The sequence below is a fragment of the Tachypleus tridentatus genome, chromosome 4 (assembly GCF_004210375.1).
Source record: "Tachypleus tridentatus isolate NWPU-2018 chromosome 4, ASM421037v1, whole genome shotgun sequence".
Classification (NCBI taxonomy): domain Eukaryota; kingdom Metazoa; phylum Arthropoda; class Merostomata; order Xiphosura; family Limulidae; genus Tachypleus; species Tachypleus tridentatus.
Window position 1 is genome coordinate 67,194,175 of NC_134828.1, and position 20,714 is coordinate 67,214,888.

The 20,714-nt window shown below is 34.8% G+C and overlaps 1 protein-coding gene across 3 annotated transcripts; it reads right to left on the minus strand.

Moving 5' to 3' along the window:
- Nucleotides 1–38: 38 nt before the first annotated feature.
- On the minus strand, nt 39–20,007 carry Atg101 (autophagy-related protein 101). Of its 3 annotated transcripts, XM_076499067.1 has the most exons (8): nt 19,757–19,977; nt 19,329–19,406; nt 17,571–17,654; nt 17,300–17,398; nt 15,363–15,477; nt 14,490–14,656; nt 2,372–2,502; nt 39–381 (listed from the first exon to the last, which is right to left on the minus strand). In XM_076499067.1, exons 1-7 carry the CDS (start codon nt 19,784–19,786, stop codon nt 2,419–2,421), a joined length of 657 nt encoding a protein of 218 aa, XP_076355182.1. In that variant the 5' UTR covers nt 19,787–19,977; the 3' UTR covers nt 39–381; nt 2,372–2,418. The 3 variants fall into 3 exon arrangements, with proteins under 3 accessions (XP_076355182.1, XP_076355181.1, XP_076355183.1); XM_076499066.1 differs by having other exon boundaries at nt 39–2,502; nt 19,757–20,007; XM_076499068.1 differs by lacking the exon at nt 2,372–2,502.
- Nucleotides 20,008–20,714: the final 707 nt, after the last annotated feature.

The following is a 20,714-nucleotide window of genomic DNA, read 5'->3' on the forward strand; positions in this document are numbered from 1 at the left end:
CTGCCTTCTAAAAAAAATTATACAAGAGCACTCAAACGTAAAAGAAGGAACACAGATCTAGATTTTATTTGAACTTATCAGTCGGGCACATTTCTAACTGATAAATGTTCATTTGACAGAATTTTAATACAATCTGCATAAAACCTTTCCAAGTAAAAACATTTATACTTTCAAAAGGCATCTATAGCAATAAAAATTTTTTCTACTAATAACCAAACAAATTCAGTGATAAAGTTAAAAGCTTTTGAATATACAGTCTGCCAGTAAACAGATAAGGGTTATAATCTATTTCCATTAGGTCCTAAAGATAATACATGTTAATTATTTTGTTTTCCTTCTGTAGCCACACAATCTTTAACTGCTGGAGGATTTTTGTTCCAGCTGAAATAGTCAATGAAATAAACAGGAATCATGTGAAACATGGTACAGCAATGATCCAAATTGATTCTCATGTTTCTTATTTTAAGTTATAAAACAACTAAAGTACATCCCTTCATGTTTCTTTCTAATAATCTTCCTAAAAATTGTTTTAACTGTAGTCATAAGTTATTTGCAACATTACAGAACACTATCTTTTATACATGAAATTACTGGTTATGAATATGAAAATCAGTTACTACAGCTGTTAATAAATGTCTAGAATTGTACATGCCTCTACATTCAAAACATTGTTCATAAGCAAAAATCTCTAATAATTGATGAAGTTTTTAACCATGGTACTCAAAGCCCTTTAAAATGCTTGAAATACAGTTTTACAATAAAAAAAATTTTGAATTTTATTACTTCAGCCCAACAATAGGTATTCCTAAATAATTTATATCTTATAAAATCTGAATATCCATTTACAGCACTGTTTTTACCAAATTTTGCACTCATTTCTCTGGTATATTTTCCTTATGTTGGTGACTTAGTGTTATAATTTCCTTCATGATGTTAGGGAAACAGGTTAAAAAAAAATCTGTTTAACAAACGCTATGATCCAAGTGCTTTCAAAAGATGGACCTTTTTTGTTGAACTACCAATCATTCAAAAATCCAGCTAAACTACAATTATGGAAAGCACCTGATACACATTGGCTCTTGAGGACTTAAGGCTGGCTCTTCAGAAACCAAGTACTGTCATCTCTACACTGTCAATTCAAGAACTCTCCTGTTCAAAGTGTTTGTCAAAGTTGCAGGAAGGACAAAGATGCTCTTCAAGTCTGTTAATCTTTCATAAGATATTTTATAGCCATTAAAATGTGTATATCAAGCTGTGGAGGATATCTATGAAGCCTGAGATGTTGCCTTTCAACTGAATTGTTGGGCAGGTCCAACAATCTCTGGCCCAACATCATACAGCCTAGCTAATAGTCCCTTTTCTATCTGATGATGTCATTAGTTATAAAGAAGTTGATGAGAAGCTTCATTAAGAAAGATATTCTTTCCAATTCAAACACTGAAGTTTATTCTTACTGATGTCTCCAACACCAAAAGCACAAAAACCTTTAACCAAACTGAAATTAGTTTTCCTGCTGAGAAAGTTTTAGAAGATGTAAAGTTCACATATGATAGGAAACCATGCAAGTCCTCCTTGTTAAAATTCTTAGAGGACACCATTGCAAAGTATGAATTATCACACTTCTTGGCAAGTTGCCTGTTGACTTTCAACCAAATAATATTGTTTCAGTTGCTGACAGATGCAGAAAGAATTTAAAAAAAAGTCCTTACAACACCTTTTAATTGCAGTAGAGTGAATGAAGAGTAATAGCACACTACAGCATCCTCTGGTTTCATAAAAGATATCACAGTTATTAGGTTTAAAAAGTAAGTATCCTAGAAGAAACTTGAGAATAAACTTAGGAGGATATTGACATTAAATCATAAAAATCCACAGCAAGTCAGCTATGGCAAAAGAAAGGGCAGTTTAATCTCCTCATGAAATCTAACATTTTCAGAAGAATAGTCTAAGAGAAGTCTATGAGCTGGACATTACATAAAGCACAGTTAGATGCTAAGTTGTTTGTCTGAACATATGAACAACTGACAGTTATTTAAGTCATTAATGAAACTGTCAAAACTAAAAAACTTTTCAGTTTTAATCTGGAGTTAATAAGAAATGTACACTATAAAACAATATGAAGCACTTTTATATTTTTTACACAAGCTTTGAAAAACTGAGCTTATAATTATACCAATGGTATGTTCTTAAAAACAACCATTTTGTGATTTATGTATTCATCATTAGGTTAACATTTTTGCCTTGAATAAAAACCAATGGCAAAAAGAAAAATCCAAATTATTAACTTTTTACTTCACAAAAGATGGCAAACTCTGGGAATGAACATAGTTATGTTGTTATATCTCTTTACACACTGGCAAGAAAAACTTACTTTTGTTTTTAATATCTTATGACCCAAAATTTATGTCACAGCATCTTTCAAAAAGCCAATGTGTCCTTCAAAAGCTTTCTCATGGTGTTACTTACTGAAGCATTTCCTGGATCACATGTTTGGTAACTAATCTAAATGATGATAAAGAAAAACATTAGGCTAGGTTCACTAACTTATAAACCACATGCTATATTTACATAGTCTGGTTAGTAATTTTCTATATTTATTTTATACAAGTATGGATATTAAGTCTAACAATGACTTTATTTAATTAGATCATTTTGCACTCAACCATATAAAGTTTTATTCTGCTGACAAGGCCACCAATAATCTATGTTTATATTAAGTCTTACTGGCATAAATAACTATTTTACTGTAAAAAGGAAAATCATTAAAAGAAATGTACAAAATACACACACACACACACACACAAAATTATTTAAAAAAGGTTTAAAACTTAATACAAATATTAAATTAAGCCTCTGATCAACAATTCTGAAATTTTGGCTTGCTTATGACTTTCATATGATAAGGATTGAAAACAAAACAATGTGGTATGTTTGAATCAAAACAAAGAAAATCTTTATAGGAATGTCTTACAAAAAGGTAGGAACACAATCAGTAATTGAAATTCACAAAAAAGTAATATTTTTAATTGTTTCTTAAAATATATATCAGAACAAAATCTTTTCAAATACGCAAAGCTAATAGTTCACATAAACATCACATAAAATAAAATTCTATTTGCAGAAGCTACACAATTTGAAGAAGTTTCACTTCAAGTTTCAAAAACTTGTTTTTCTCATGTAATAAAACAAACCACAATACAGGTGGCTTTGGTACAGTGTGTTAATTATTCCACAAGTCTAACCAGGTGAATGCAACATTGATTCAATGATCATTATGACTTGTGTAAAATTGTATCCTCATGGAATGGAACATAATTCTCCAATAAACCTTTCAAGAATTTGAAGATTCCCTACTAAACAAAAGCAATTTTAACAGCCAAAGGTAGAGCTCTACCTTATTAAGAAGTTTCCATTGAGAGCTTGCATTTTTGTCCACTTTTTGCACAAATTAGCTTCTGCTATGTGCATGAAGTTATGAAGGTACTTTTAAATATACTAAAATGTATGTATAAGATTGCAATACTTCCCCCTCAGTCAAAAGGATGGACTTAATTTGAAAGTTGTTTCTTTTTAAGATCTTTCCTGGTAATGTTTTCATATGAACAAGGCTGGCAGGAAAAATGTTGGAATAACTGATGATTATGATTTCAAAGATGGATTGTCTTTTGTTGGCATCCATTTGAATTGTACAAGTTACCTGTTGCTTGTGCCACATCAGTCAAATTCATTTAATGATTAGCCAATAAGTATCATAAGCTATACAATAATAACAAATAAATCTATTATAACAAATCTTGCTTTAACAAAATCTCAGATCAGTACACTGACAAAATGTCTTAACTTTGCACCAATCTCTGAAGCAATTCTGTAAATGTATAATTGCTCCTATTTAGAATGTTGCAACCTACAGTCATGTGAAAAGGTTAGGACACCCTATGAAACCCTGTGTATTTGTGTAACATTTTTGGATATATAGATATTTAATCTCAATATCAACAATACTGACACATTATAAGAATATAACTAAACAATTAAAACTGAAGAAAAGACTTTTCAAGATCTTCTGTAAATGTAATTATACAAACTTGCATATTCTAGCTGACCAAAAAGTAAGGACACCCTACCTAATAGCTAGTGTTACCCCCTTTGGCTGAAATAACTGCAGTGAGATGCTTCTTATAGCCATCTACCAGTCTCTGACATCAGTCTGAAGAAAATGTGCCTCACTCAATGCAGAATTCTTTCAGCTGTGAGATGTTTGAGGGGTTTCGTGCATGTACAGCCCATTTCAAGTCACCCCACAGCATCTCAATGGGTTTAAGATCTGGGCTTTGATTCGGCCATTCCAGAACTCTCCATTTCTTAGTTTTCAGCTAGTCCTTGGTAGATTTACTGGTATGTTTTGGGTCATTGTCATGTTGCAGGGTCCAGTTCCAGTTCAGCTTTAATTTTCGTACAGATGGTCTCATAATCCTCAAGCACCCTCTGATACACAGTAGAATTCATGGTGGATTCTATGATTGTGAGCTGTCCAGGTCCTGCTGCAGCAAAGCAGCTCCAAACCATGACACTTCCACCTCCATGCTTCACAGTTGGTATGAGGTTCTTTTCCTGGAATGCTGTATTTGGTTTAAGCCAAACATGTCCTCTGTTCTGGTATCCAAATAATTAAATTTTGGACTCATCTGTCCAAAGAATATTATTCCAGAAGTACTGGTCTTTGTCTACATTCTCTCTGGCAAACTTCAGTCTGGCCTTGACATTTCTCTTAGAGAGCATAGGTTTCCTCCTTGCACACCTCCCATACAAGTTAAACTTGTACAGTCTCTTTCTTATTGTAGAAGCATGCACTTTCACATCAACAGTAACCAGAGCCTGCTGTAGATCCCGTGATGACATGTTAGGGTGTTTGGAGACCTCTTTTAGCATCTTGCAATCTGCTCTTGGGGTGAACTTGCCTGGACAACCAGACCTGGGCATGTTGGCAGTTCTTTTGAAAGCCCTCCACTTGTTGACTATTTTCCAGACAGTGGAGTGGCTGATTTCAAAATCTTTGAGGATCTTTTTAAATTCCTACCAGACTCATAAGCTGCTACAATCTTCTTTCTGAAGGCCTCAGACAGCTCTTTTGCTCTCACCATGGTGCTCACTCTCACTTCAACAGTCAGGAGCACACCAAACTAAATGTCCGAGGTTTAAATAGAGCAAGCCTCATTAAAAATGCTGAGTAACGATCTTCTAATCACGTGCACCTGGTGTGTTACTCCTGTGTGTGAGTTGAGCCATTTTAAGTGGGAATAAATGTGGGGGTGTCCTAACGTTTTCCTCAGTTAGAATATGCATTTTTGTAGAATTACATTTACAGAAGATCTTGAAAAGTCTTTTCTTCAGTTTTAATTCTTTAGTTACATTCCTATAATCTCTCAGTATTGTTAAAATTGAGATTAAATATCTATATATCCAAAAATGTTACAAAAATACACAGATTTTCATAGGGTGTCCTAACTTTTTCACATGACTGTAATATCAGATTGAATTACAGACTGAAGTCAAGAATCCTATAGTTAAAAAAACTCTCCACAACAGAAAAGGTAACAAGACAGTTTAAGAACTTCCAAAAGGACCAGTCAATTATTGTATTACCAGCAGGCAAAGGCTATCATGAAGAAATGAGATTAAACAATAAAAATTATTCTCCTCAAAAAATTTTACTTCCAAAAATGTCTGCATCTAAAAATCTCAGTAATAAAATTTGAAAAAAAAAAAAAAAATGAATGAGTTGTTTGAGAAAAAGAAAATTTCCATGTTGCTCTCTGCTAAGAAGTTAAACAAATAGTTAAGTGGTAGCTAAACATTTATGAACTGTTAAAAAAGAATACTTCTAACGTATCTCCGAAACATATTTCCTATATGAACTCTCCAATATGCTTTATTGCTAGACATTTTGTCGATATTCGTTTATATCTAAATAAACTAAAATTGTGTTACAAAAACTTTGTCAAGAAAACATTAAGGGTGCAATAACTGCTCATAAGGGTATATTTGAGAATTCTAATACTATCTTTCACTTTACTAGAGTAATTATAGATAAAGCTATTAGTATTCTCTGAAATTGGCTGCAAGACACCCTTGCAAATGCAACCAATCTCTTTCTTCTCTGTTGAACAACTTCCACAGCTACATCTAACATCCAGTTATTTTAAATGAGGCAATCAAATGGATCACTTCTATCCCCAAAAATGTGCCAACTTTAAATAAAATCATTCTACAAAAAGCAGTGATAAAATCTGGTCAAAAAAAAAAAAAAAAAAACGTGGGTACATTTCTTATATAACAACATGAGAACAAACTTCCACAATCTCCCTTGACCCCCTTAATAACCAGATCTGCATTAAGTACATAGATTAAAACCAGCCAAACTTCAATTTTTAGATGTGTTAACAAAGAGAAATGGATTCAGAATATCCACTACACTATACCATAAATCAAATCACATAAATCACTCATTTCTAGTTTGTGTAAATCTGTCTACCATCCCACATGCAAAGATTCTTGCATCATATGATATAAGCTGCAATTGCCAACACAAACATCAAATGATGACAACCACAGTTGAAGGGTTAACAGATAACTGGATTATAATTCAACTAATGCAAACTCCATCAAAATAAAACTGTAGTTCTGTGGCACAGGTGATCTTAAAACAAAAATTGGCCCATTTAGATATGTTTTAAAAAGTAAACATCATCCTCTGCATTAGTATAAGATAACAACTAAACATTCTTCATTAGAAATAAAATAAAGAAGAAACTGTTGAAAAATTGCAAACTTTCATTGTGTAAAGTTTTGTTAAGTTTGTTAAAACATTTTATGTAAATGTTACATTAAAAATGATCAAGGTAAATAAACATGACCTTCCACATTAAGTAAAGCAAAAGTCAGTTATCCTAAACACATACACAAGAAAGATGTTATATACAAAGTTATATGTGAAAGAAAGAAATAAAGAATACATAGAAGAAATGAAATTCTCTTCATATAATGTATAAGGGAATATTTATGACTGGAATCCATGTGTGATAATTGGTAATACTAAACATCAACTTTAAATGTGATAATTTATCAAATACTAAATGAGATAGAAAATGTTAAAAAAAAACAAGAACCACTTTTGACACAGAAATGTAAAATAAGCAAATAGTGAATCAAGATATGAAGTGAACAGAAAAAATGGACTTGAAATTAGTCCTACTGGTGGTATGGACTTAAGTTCCACAAAAATTGATTGATTGATTTAGTGTTTTATAGCACAAAGCAGCGAGGCTATCTGCGCCAGACATTCGGTAAAAATGTAAAAAAAATAAATAAATAAATGTAGTAATAGACATAAATGGAAATGAAGGTAAAACAAAAAAGTATAAAACCAATGTTGACACCTAGTCTACAATGTTAAGATAGAAGGCAGAGTATAAGAAGTTGCAAGGTATTTAATCTAGCAAAAAGGTAATGATCATAACCCGCCAGGAAGATTAACAGGTAAGTTCAAGAACCACCGTCAATCACCTGAAGTTGGCCTTTCCAGTCCTGGTTCCGGGTTATGTGTCATAGCAGCTATTATCAAAATGTAAAAGAATAAAGGTTTTAAAAGACACTCCGCAAAATCGTAATAATCAGTAGCCAAATGTCCAGTAAAAAGATAACGTCAAGTAAATGGAGTAAAATTTGTAAAAGTAAATGAAGATAAAAACAAAACGGCAATTAAAACAGAAAATGGCGTAAAAACCAATGTTGACATCAAGTCTTCAAAGTTGCAAAATATTTACTCTAGCAAAATGTTAATGATCATAACCCGCCAGGAAGACTAACAGGTAAGTTCAAGAACCACCGTCAATCACCTGAAGTTGGCCTTTCCAGTCCTGGTTCCGGGTTATGTGTCATAGCAGCTATTATCAAAATGTAAAAGAATAAAAGTTTTAAAAGACACTCCGCAAAATCGTAACAATGAGTAGCCAAATGTCCAGTAAAAAGATAACGTCAAGTAAATGGAGTAAAATTTGTAAAAGTAAATGAAGATAAAAACAAAACAGCAATTAAAACAGAAAATGGCGTAAAAACCAATGTTGACATCCAGTCTTCAAAGTTGCAAAATATTTACTCTAGCAAAATGTTAATGATCATAACCGCCAGGAAGACTAACAGGTAAGTTCAAGAACCACCGTCAATCACCTGAAGTTGGCCTTTCCAGTCCTGGTTCGGGTTATGTGTCATAGCAGCTATTATCAAAATGTAAAAGAATAAAAGTTTTAAAAGACACTCTGCAAAATCGTAACAATGAGTAGCCAAATGTCCAGTAAAAAGATAAAAGTCAAGTAAATGGAGTAAAATTTGTAAAAGTAATTGAAGATAAAAGCAAAACGGCAATTAAAACAGAAAATGGCGTAAAAACCAATGTTGACATCCAGTCAACAAAGTTGTAAAGAACTACCTGTAGCAGAATGGTAATGATCGTAACCCGCCAGGAAGACTAACAGGTAAGTATAAAAACCACCGTCAGTCACCTGAAGTTGGTCTTTCCAGTCCTGGTTCTGGGTTATGAGTCAATATGGCCAGTACTAAAAAGTTAAGTAGTAAAAGTGCAAAATGATATGCAGCAAAAGTATAATAACAACTCGCCAGGATGACTAATGAGTAGTTCAAACGGATAGTTCAAACAGGAGCGTTAGTCACCTGAAGTTGGCCTTTCCAGTCCTGGTGTCGAGTTATCTAATGTTCTGGCCATTGTCCAATGTCAAATTGAAGAAGAGAGATTAAAACTGTAAAAAAGGAACTACAATTAAAAAGGTGTAATGAATAAATATGCAACACTTGAATGAGATTAAAAGGTTAATGGCCATTAAAAATTAAAAACATTATCAAGGTGGACAGAGTCACCATCACCAATAACTCTGTCCAATGTTACAGATTGACCCTGGGAAAAATAAGTTTAAAATATTGCCGTCGTTGAGAATTGTAACGATGGCAAGAAAGTAAAACGTGGCTGATAGTGATTTGAGTGTTACACAAACTACACATTGGTGCATCAGTTCCAGATAAAAGAAAATGATGAGTTAAAAACTGTGACCAATCGTAGCCTAGTGAGAACAAATTCCTCCTTCCGAACTTTATGGAAGCTAGATGGCCAAAGTCCAATTTTGGGTTTGATTTGAAAAGTTCGTTGTCACGTTGCTCATTCCAAGTGAACTGCCAGCTGGCACGGAGCCGAGCCTTGAAGACAACACCATAGTCTATGTACGGAATAGGCATAGGAGTGATGGTGCTGAAGCAGACATATTTAGCTGCCATGTTTGTAAGCTCGTTCCCGCGAATACCAACATGGCCTGGTATCCAGAAAAACTGGATTGAAGTAGCTGCTAATGAGAAATGGGCCAGTTGGTTTCGAACATCAGCGAGAATAGGATGTGAGCTAACGTGTAGCGATTCCAAGGCAAGTATAGAACTAAGCGAATCAGTATAAATAGTGCAGTTGGAGTACTGCTCAGCTGCAATATGATCCAGGGCAAGAGATATGGCATACAGTTCAGCAGTGAACACAAAATGCTGTAGAAGGGATTCTGCACGCAACTACCGACCCATAGCAAACCATAGCAGAGCCCACTGAATTACCTGATTTGGAACCATCTGTATAAATAGGAACTGAATGATTGTTTGAAAGATATTCATTGAATAAAAGACAGTACTTCCAATCTGGAGTAACTGCCTTTTAGGTGACTGAAAGAAAGGTCACATTTGGGGGCTGTAATAAGCCATGGTGGGATGGGCCGACCTGTGGAATCTGCAATGTTATCCAAGGACAGACCCAATTCATCCAATTGCTCCCGGATGCAAAGGCCAAACGAAGCAATGACAGATCGTCTATTCTGAAAAAGTACTGCCCACCAAGGAAGGAAAACACATTTCCAGGTGGGATGCTTTGGTAAGGAATGAAGTTTCGAAGTATATTGTAAAGATAGTTGCAAATGGCGAAGGTGTAGAGAAGGTTCATGAGATTCAATGTATATACTTTGAACTGGAGAGGTGCGGAAAGCCCCAGTGCAGAGTCGAAGTCCTTGGTGATGAACGGGGTCCAGCATCTTTAAGGCCGAGGGTCTGGCAGAGCCATAGACCATTGATCCATAATCGAGTTTCGATCTAATAAGAGCACGATATACCTTTAACATTGAACAGCGATCTGCCCCCCAATTGGTAGAAGAGAGAACACGGAGGATGTTCAGTGCTCTTGTGCATTTGACCTGAAGCTGCTTTAAGTGTGGTATAAAGGTCAGTTTACGATCAAAGATAAGCCCCAAGAACTTGGTCTCCGGGACCACTGGCAGCAAAACTTCACCGATATGAAGTTCAGGATCAGGGTGAATACCCCGTCGATGGCAAAAGTGCATGCATACAGTTTTGGAGAGAGAGAAATTAAAGCCGTTCGCCATAGTCCACTTCCGTACACAATTGAAGGCGGTTTGTAGTTGCCGCTCAATATATCTCATGTTTGACGACTGACATGAGATGTGAAAGTCGTCGACATACAGCCCATTCGCAACAGTGAGAGGGAGTTGTTCAGTGATGGCATTTATCTTTATACTGAAGAGTGTAACACTCAATACACAGCCTTGAGGGACTCCAAGTTCCTGTACAAAAGAACGGGAAAGTGTCGAACCCACACAAACTTGGAATCTCCTGTCCATTAAAAAATGTTTAATAAACATGGGTAGATGGCCACGTAACCCATATGTATGGAGGTCTCGCCAAACGCCATACCTCCATGTTGTGTCGTAAGCCTTCTCTATGTCAAAGAATATTGATACAAGATGTTGGTGGTTGAGAAAGGCTTCTCTGATAGATGTTTCAAGACGAATTAGGTGGTCTGTGGTGGAGTGCTGTCGACGGAACCCACACTGGGTGGGTCAGAGGAGGATGTTTGATTCAAGGAACCAAACAAGACGAGCATTAACCATCCTTTCTAATGTCTTACAGAGACAGCTCGTCAAAGCAATTGGACGGTAGTTTGAAGGAATCTTGGGATCTTTCCCTGGCTTAGAGAAAGGTAAAATAATAGCCTGGCACCAGGCATCAGGAAAAACATTCTCCTGCCAGATTCGGTTGAAAACAATCAGAAGGACATCAAGAGAAGCAGGAGATAGATGGTGCAGCATGTCATAACGAATATCATCAGGCCCAACAGACGTACTGGCAGACCGATGAAGGGCCATTTTTAGTTCCACCAGGGTAAAGGAACAATTATAGTCAAAGAAACAGTCAGTTCGAAAGGAAAGAGGTGATCGCTCTGCATGAGTCTTGATGGCCAGGAAGGTGGAGGAACAAGCAGAAGTGCTAGATACCCGGCAAAAGCTTTCACCTAGAGTGTTAGCGATGTTCCGAACATCAGTCACCTCCTGACCATCAGAGAGCAAGATCAAGAGGGGGATAGAATTGTAGTGTCCATTAACCTTTCGAATCCTGTCCCATATGATCTTGGAACTGGTGGTAGAAGATATGCTAGTTGTGAACTTAATCCAAGATTCCTTCTGGCTGTGACGTCTTACCCACCTAGCATGTGCACGGGCCCGTTGGAAAGCAACCTGGTTTGAAAGTGTGAGATATCTACGAAAAGTATTCCAGGCCCGCTTTTGAGCCTTCCGTGCTAAGTGGCAAGCAGAATTCCACCACGGACGAGGATATCATGGAAAACGTGTCGAGGTTTTAGGAATACACTGAGCAGCTGCATGTGTAATACAGTCAGTTACCGCTGCTATACAGTCGTCTGTTGATGGCTGATTTACAATGGCAGGATCAAGTTCTGCGAGAGCAATGAAAGTGGACCAGTCTGCCTGATCCAGCTTCCACCGGGGCATGCAGGTAGGGTGGCATCGACCACGGCCAGTCTCTCTCAAAAGGATCGGAAAATGATCACTGCCTAGTGGATTACTGTCAACCCTCCATGAAAAATGGGAAAATAATGAAGGGGAGCAAACTGAGAGATCAATAGCGGTAAAGGACTAACTAAGTGCATGAAAGTAAGTGGAAGAACCAGTATTGAAAAGAGAAAGATTGTGATCAGAGAGCATCCGCTCTACAGATTGGCCCCTCCCATCAATAATAGCACTTCCCAGAGGGGATGATGTCCATTAAAATCCCCTAGGATTAGAAATGGAGATGGCAATTGTTCAACGAGAGCATCAAGATCTGATTGATCATGTCTTTCCAGGGGACAGGTACAGAGAACAAACAGTGATGGTATGACCCAAGGAAACACGGATGGCTACAGCCTCCAAGGGTGTGTTGAGTGACAAAGACAGGGTGGGCACGTGTTGATCAACCACCCCTCCATGTACTCAACCATCACACAACCTGTCATTTCTGTACAGAGAAAACTGCCGAATGGAGACAGTATCAGCAGTTTTGAGAAATGTTTCTTGTAAAGAAAGACAAACAGGATGGTAGGAAGCAATCAGCATTTTGATATCATCCAGATTAGAACGTAAACTTCGACAGTTCCATTGTATCAAGGTGGCCATTTTTAAGAACGGGTAGGTGAAGTGGCTGGAGAACCCTTCGGTTTACGACCACGTCTTTTTTCTTTACTGTTTTTAGTTGGAGGAGGTCTATCAACCTCCATGGATCCTGCTCTGTGTCGGGTGGGCAGGTTTTTGTTATTGGAAGGGGAATCCAGTGACTGAGGACGCGAACGAATAATTGTTTTGTCTCTTGTGGTGGGAGAAAAAAAGATGTATCAGAAGAAATGCCTGTATTTGAAACTGAAGGACGTAGATCTTGAGGTTTGTTGGAAGGTATGGGAGGAACAGAGATAGGTGTGGAAGTCGATTCAACCTTTTTAACCACGGAGGTCAAAAGGCTTTTCATTTGTTTTGAAAACGATTCTTTTGGAGGCACAGATCTGTCTGCACTCCCACTGTAGTTGTGGAATGAAGTGCAGCAGCATATGTCGAGATGGAGTTGTGGACAGCAATTTCGAGCCTCAGGATAACTAATGTTATGTGTCGTTTTCAAACGCTGCACCTCTTTTTCCTCCAACCATTTTGGGCAAGAATGAAAGTAAGAGGGGTGAGAACCATTGCAGTTTACACAATGTGGGTTCATGTCACAGTCATAGGCATTGTGGTCCTTGCCTCCACAACGAGCACATGTCAGGGAACCACAACAGGATGTCTTTGAGTGGCCGAATCTCTGACATTGGAAACATCGAAGAGGGTTTGGTATGTATGGCGAACCCTGCAAATGAGATAACCTGCCTTGATGGTGGCAGGTGCACGTGGTGAAGTAAATGTTAAAACGAGGGTATTTGTTGGCAGTGTAATTCCATTTTTGTGAGTGGAGATGCGCCTCACTGCAGAAACTCCTTGAGTGGAGAGACCAGCGAGAATCTCCGACTCAGGAACGTTCTTCAAATTCCTTTCAACAATAACTCCTCGTGAAGAATTCAAGGTAGCATGGGGTGTAACCTCAATAGGTATATCCCCAATTGCCTTTGAATTCAAGAGGAGTTCACTGTGTTGGGATGTGGATGTTTCAACCAATATGTCACCAGATCGAAGTTTCTTTACTGATTTTGGAGAGCCAGCAAGTCCCTCTAGTCCCTTTTGAATAAAAAAAGGGAACATTTGCCCTAAAGGTTTTCCGAAAGAGAATGTAATATAAGAAAATGAGGAATGCGTGTGTTACTGATGTTGAAGATTGCTGTTCTGAGTATTCAAGGCGTGGTCGCTACCCATTGACTGTTTTTTTACAATTTTATTTAAATTTTTAGAGGATCCATAGGAAAAGAAAAAATTTGGTACCCACTGACCCCACCCACCATGGAGCCCTACAAGGGGACGCACTACAAAGTCACGCAAGGACAATGCAGCAACGCCAGGGTTTCGTGAGCACTATACCCAAACACCAGCATCAGGCACAATGTCCACAACACCCGTTGAGAACTTCCAACACTGGTACTTTGTTCACTCTAGCCCAAGTAGACCAGCCAATTGACCCAAGGGGGGCCACCCAAAGGCCGCCCGTCTACAGGAATTCGAGGCCAAAGTGGTGTGTTAGGGTTGGACCCCTCAATCACCAGGATCCTCTCCTCCCCTTCACGGGTCGCCACGCACGGCAAACACATGGGTGGATGTTTAGATCCCAGAGAAGGTAACCAGATAGAACAGAACCTTCCCTGGGAGGTCCCCTCACCACGTACAGGAATCCACACCGAGGGGTTCCACAAAAAATATTCAACTCCAACATGAAATAGTAATATTTTAAAATGTTAATTATGAGAATCTGGAATGGATCAGTTAAAAAACTACATGGAATACAGTTAAACTGTTAAATAGGTATTATTTTGAGATTACAAGAAAGTTTACTTAGTAATAGAGTATCATACAAAGAATACATGAATGCTTGAGAAGGACTTGAGGTTTTTTAAACTCAAACTAATAACGCACCTTGAATAAATAAGGTTGAACATCTGGGTAGCTTGTATCAAAGATCAAGTCCAGCTCTGACTGATTAGGCATCTTTGGAATATAGTCATGCTTGTTCATGGCAGCCGCTATAGCCATCACTTTCTCTGCTAACATTTCTCCAACTTTCTCCCGATAAATCTGCCTTTCTATTAAAATTTGGGTAATAAAGATAATTTAAATAGAATGCATCAAGTCTTTTCTCTGTGTAATTTCAGTTACCAATGACTAGATTAAAAGAATCTCGTTAAAACGTCAACCTGTGGAAATTAGTTTAACAGAACCTAATAGATGCATTATCCTGTTAAACGATACGACTTATTTTCACCTTTCAACCCATTAGATGCATTAATAACCAATACATTTTGAAGAAAGAAATGTAACTGAGTTTAATGATTTCTAAAATCACATTCCACAGTAGAAATATCACTTTCTTAACTGCCAAATGAAACATGTATCAATATAAAAACCTTTTTCTGCATTTTTCAACTTACAGCAAAAACATCTGTAGAATTTTTTGTTTTTACTCATCGACATACAAATATTAAAAATTAAAGATGATAAAAAGCCACCCCTGTCCACTGAACTACTAAGTAGCATAATTTACCTACATTTTATAAATATAGTAATTACATCTAATTTCATAACATCTTGGAAAACTTTGGCTTGAACATTTTGTCATTTTACTTTTCAAAATGTGTTAATCAGTTGTGCTCAATTTTTGAATATGTTCACATTTAATTTTGTGAATGAATATATACTATTTAAAATTGTTGTGTAACATAGACATAACTAAAACCTATTTTTAAACTCACTGACTGACCACACATGCAGTGATGCAAAACAACACCTTACCATGTTCATTTGGTAAAGTGATTATAGTCACTTTCACTGTCCATACTTCCCATGGTATACTTTCTGGTGGAAATGGCCATCTTGCCTTTTTTTTCTGATAGAATTCCAGTGATATCTTCAAAATGGGATGGGAGAAAAAAAAAAAAAAAAAATTAAAAAATGTTAATATTAATTACAAAAGGTATTAGTTATAAATGTATTTAGTACAGAATATTGAACTTGTTATCATTAATAAAATCAGTGAAGCATGCAATTAAAGTAGTTCATATTGTTAACAGCAAGACCAACCAACTGATGATACCTATAAGTAAGACAGTACCAGAAACAGAAGATCTGAGAAAAAGGGGTCTGGATTTTTTTTTAATAAAGTGAAAAATAGCATATTTGTTTCCTACGGTTAGTTATGTTCATATTCCTATATGAAAAGGAGTTCTGGACTATCTGTAATTTGTAAAATCTTGAAGATAGCTATAAAAAGGATATTTTTCCCTATAAATATTATAATCAATTTAAAATCACTCACGAGTCTTTGAAAGAGCCACTTATAATGGTATGAATATTATACACTACATCCCTCATTTTATCCCATCAGTGAGCTGCACTTGCCAAACTTGATTCTAAGTGTCACTTCAAGCTTCTGATTCTAACAGTCAGCTCCACAAATAAAGGTAAAGTTGTTCCAGATAGTAACAGAAATATTGGTCATTCAGATTTATTATTAATAATTCCCAGATAGTAGTGATAGCAATAACACTGGCCTGCAAAATTAAACTATATAAAAGTAGTTTTGAATTTAATAACAGATTTCTCCATGATTTGGCTATGCAGATTTTGAAAATAGTATTCATTTCTTTCTATCACAAAGATTTACCAATTTGGAAAAAAAAACAAAACAAAAAAAAACTTAGTTTACCACAATGAGCATTTTCTATTAAGTTTGTTAACAAAAATACAAACAAGCTGAAGAAAAGGGAAGAACACTGATGTCAAACAAATATAAATCCTCATTCATCCTCATTTCTTGTGAAATTTAAGTCTTTTAGTCTCAAAACTACATGTTGGGGTCTATCTTTTATGTATTATGTTATGAAATTTTGTGATAAGTCTGTACATGATAGAGAAAAATGGATATTTTTTAATTCAGCATACAGGAGTTACCATAGAACATGTAAAAATTTCAGAAAACTAAACACCATTGCAAGCCTGTTTAATCAATGGAAAGTGTCAGGAATTGGACTTAAAGGGATTTAAAATTTCACAAAATCGTAAGCTTTTAATGTGAGGGCAAGCCCTCTCAGAAACTCCGATATCCATTTATTTGGATCTTTCCCTTTTTAAAATCCTAAATCTACTCCTGTGGTATATTAAATTACTTATATTCATTACTGGATTAATTTTTGACTCATTTACATATGTAGCTTGATTTTGAATAGAAATTATTTTTCAAACTTGTAACCTGTTTTTAGAATGTGATGTTTCAGAATCACAACAAAAGTTAATACCTCAGTTTAAACCTTAACTATATTAAAAAAAAAAAAAATATATATATATGCAGTACAAATAGTAACAGAAGGTTCATAATCAGCACAAAATTCAAACTCAGTGATACGTGAAAAGTATGAGAAGTCCAAATACTGGTATATAAAAAGGAATATAAATTTTTAATTAGAACAAGAATGATAAAGTTACATGCAAGTGTTCTGAAAACATAGAATATTACGTTTAGCATTGAGAAATAGTGAATCACATGTAGTTGGATAACACATTTTGTTCTTTTTACTGCTCATAAAATTTGAAAGCACTTGCAAGTCTATACTAGTTTTAGATGTAGAAATATTTCTTTTTTTAACTTGGTAAATATGTTGAGTACTAAAACCTTACAATATCAGTTGTTCACCTTAACACAGAAATACACTAGAATATAAAACACATATTACCTGACCAGTTCGAGAACCTTCAGTGCTACGAAGGGAATCAGAAAATGCTGCAATTTCTCTCGTTATTGCTTTGTCTAGTTCTTCTGATGCACAACGAACCTTATATTATATACAAATAATAATCCTTGTATACATGGAATTATTATTTTTGCCATACATACAAAAATGATTCCAGCTAAAACAATTTATATATGTGAATAAGAAATAAATTTCAAAAATTCAAGTTAAAATAATTATTCAGTTTCAGTACTATTTATTTCTTTATACTTACATAAGTCAAGTCTACAAAGTCACACTGAACATCTTCAAAGCCAACAGTCCCAACTGAATAACTACCTTCTTGCTTGTAATGAAACTATTATGAACAACAAGTTACATTACTCCATTCATGAAATCCCTATTAATGGGAACTACATGTTACAAGTTATCTATTTTTCACAATGACACACAGACACACATGCATATATACAAGTTTATCACATTAATAACCAACTGCTCTCTTGTAAACAAAAAATTCAATTTTATGTTATTTTTATATTTCAAATATGATTAAGAACTACATTAAATATTTAATAACTTTTACCTTACCAACAATGCATCAAGTAGTTTGAAACTACAAAACAGATATTTTGAAACAATCAAGAGAAAAAAAATAAATCAGCAAATACTAATTTAAAACTGCATTCACTTAAGACAGTGTTTCTCAGAGTGTGGTACATGTACCACTGTTAGCACCTGGTAGGGGCAAAATATAAATGAAGACACTAGGTTTAAAAAGTTTTGCCCCTGAGCCCAAAATAGTCTTATTGACATGAAGCCGCATCTTCATCTTAAGTTCACCAATGCTGAGCCAGATATCCCTGTCTTACTACCTGGTCACAAACAGTTCCACCTCTCAAATTGAATAAACATCAACTTGTTTATTTCTAAGTACATATGAAAATTTGAACATTATTATTATTTTACAGTTACATATGATGGACAAGATTAATAAAGTTCATAAGATTATGTGTACCTTTTCTTTTTGCACACTATAATGTGACTATCCACCTTCCTCTGACAGCAGTTAAACACTGCCGACTCCCCCAACCTCACTCCCGTGGTACACAGAAAAGACTGAAAGTTTCAAAAGTGGCACATGGATGCTTCAAGTTTAAGAAACACTAATTTAAGGTCTGAGACATTGAATGTTAATGTTACAGACAAATAATATAATCTAAATGGGAGTGTATTTCAGCAGCATTTTATTTTACGTATCTTAAAGCATTTCTTGTAATGCATAATACATATACTGCTTACATGAGTTGGTTTAGTTAATATAATAATTCTCTCTTATATTACATAGTATTTTTGGGGAAAAAAATATATACAATGAATAGAAACAAATTAATCAGTCTTATTAGATTTTATTTGCAAGTGACCACATACATACCAAAGAAAACCTTATTTAGAAGAAAAGGCTAAACTTAAAATAAACAACAAATGCAAGCACTGTAGGGTAAATAGGAAAATATAAAAAAAATTATTCAAAGTCACTACATTAAAAAAATTATCCAGTTAACCCTTTCCCCAAAAACTTCACTGGAATCTCATTTGAATAAATATTAACCTCAATACAACAATTAACAGATCTAAAGTGTTTAACTAACAGAAAAGATTAATACAATCATACAGAGGTATATGCATAAACAATATTATAATTCAATACAATAAAGGCAGAATTAGTTTTAAATATGGTACTGTATTTGTTCAGCTAAAGCTGAATTATTTACTTTATGAATCAAAGTTGCTTCCTTAAGATAAAAAAAAACCTTAAAGATTTTGCCGTTTTAAACTCTCTGTATTACTTTTGACTCCTAGAGCAAATAATTGAGAGTATAAATTTAGAGTTAGATCAATGAAAAGTTAAAGCATAATTGTCAATAATTTCAATTTAGATTATTGATGTTTAGTATTTAATAACTGTGTCAAAATTTTCAAAAACGTAAATAATATATATTTTTACACTAAGATTTAAAACCAATCTCACCTTGCCCAGTGACCGATGAAACAATAGTGTATGAAACAAACTCAAGACTACCTCTTGGACTTGACGATCTTCCACTTCCTATAGACGAGTTTATTATTGTGGTTATAATTAGACTACAAAATGACAGTCTTAGTCTGAAGTTAAAATTGCATTGAAGAAAGCTTGAGACAATTATTAATTAAACATATGGTACGTACATTTATAACTTTACAAAATACTGAGACTAGTTAACTGTTTGCACTAACGAAACCAAATACATTATCATTTTTTAAATTTCAAATTAATTTCTACAAGTCGAAAATTTACTTTACTACTAGTACTAATAATAGACTAAGGCACATTCGAATTTATGAATTAAGCTAAAATATAAAATTAAACATATTTATAAAAGAATGGATATACACTGCAATTTATTTGTAAATACTTACCAACTCAAACACTTGAGTTCGTGCATTCATTACGACGTCACAGAATTACTTTTCATCCAAATATTCTAAATTTTAAGTGTAAAAGTAGTAATATTACAAGACAAGAACTACAATTGAGCCAGTACAAGTGAAAATTCGTCAGGGTAAATTACATACACATCAAACAAACCTTGTCCTTAAAAAACACTAATACACTGTGTATATATATGCTAAATCAAGATGTGCAGCAATAGTCCCCCTATACGCGAATCATTGTTGTTATATTTGATTGGTAAAATGTAATCTAAATAGTTGAGTAATTTGTTTTAAAACAGGTAGACTCTTGACTAAATTACTTACCACATCCGTGTAAACTAAAGAAAAACAAAGTTTAAAATTTTATTGGATAGTCAACATGGTTTCACTAAGTAATAATCTTGCGTTACAGATCTTTCTACATTATTTGAAAAAGTTACTGCTTCTGTTGATGAGGGTAACGGTGTAGATTTGGTGTATCTGGATTTTCAAAAAAAAACATTTTACAAAGTGCTACATAAAATCATATAAAAATTATCTATATGTATGTGTGGAGGATATGTTAATTAGAGGATTGAAGAGCGGCTGGATGGAAGAAAGAAGAAAATTGTTATAAATGGAGTTCAGTCAAATGGTTTAATGTCACAAATGTGACACTTCAGGCATCAGTCTTATGACCTTTATTCTTTTCAGTTTAGATCAATAACATAGATAAAGAAATAGTGAAAACATTACTTAAATTTGCTATTGATTTTATGGTCTTGAGTGTTTCTATAAGTCTGTGGGATACTTTTGCTTTACAAAAAATTTAGATCGTATAGTGGGTTGGCCCGGATGAATAAATGTCACATGGATTTTAAGCATATTAAGTACAAATAATGTATGTGGATTGTGATCATTTGAATGATACGTATAATTTGAACATGTGTGTATGTTTTCTAAT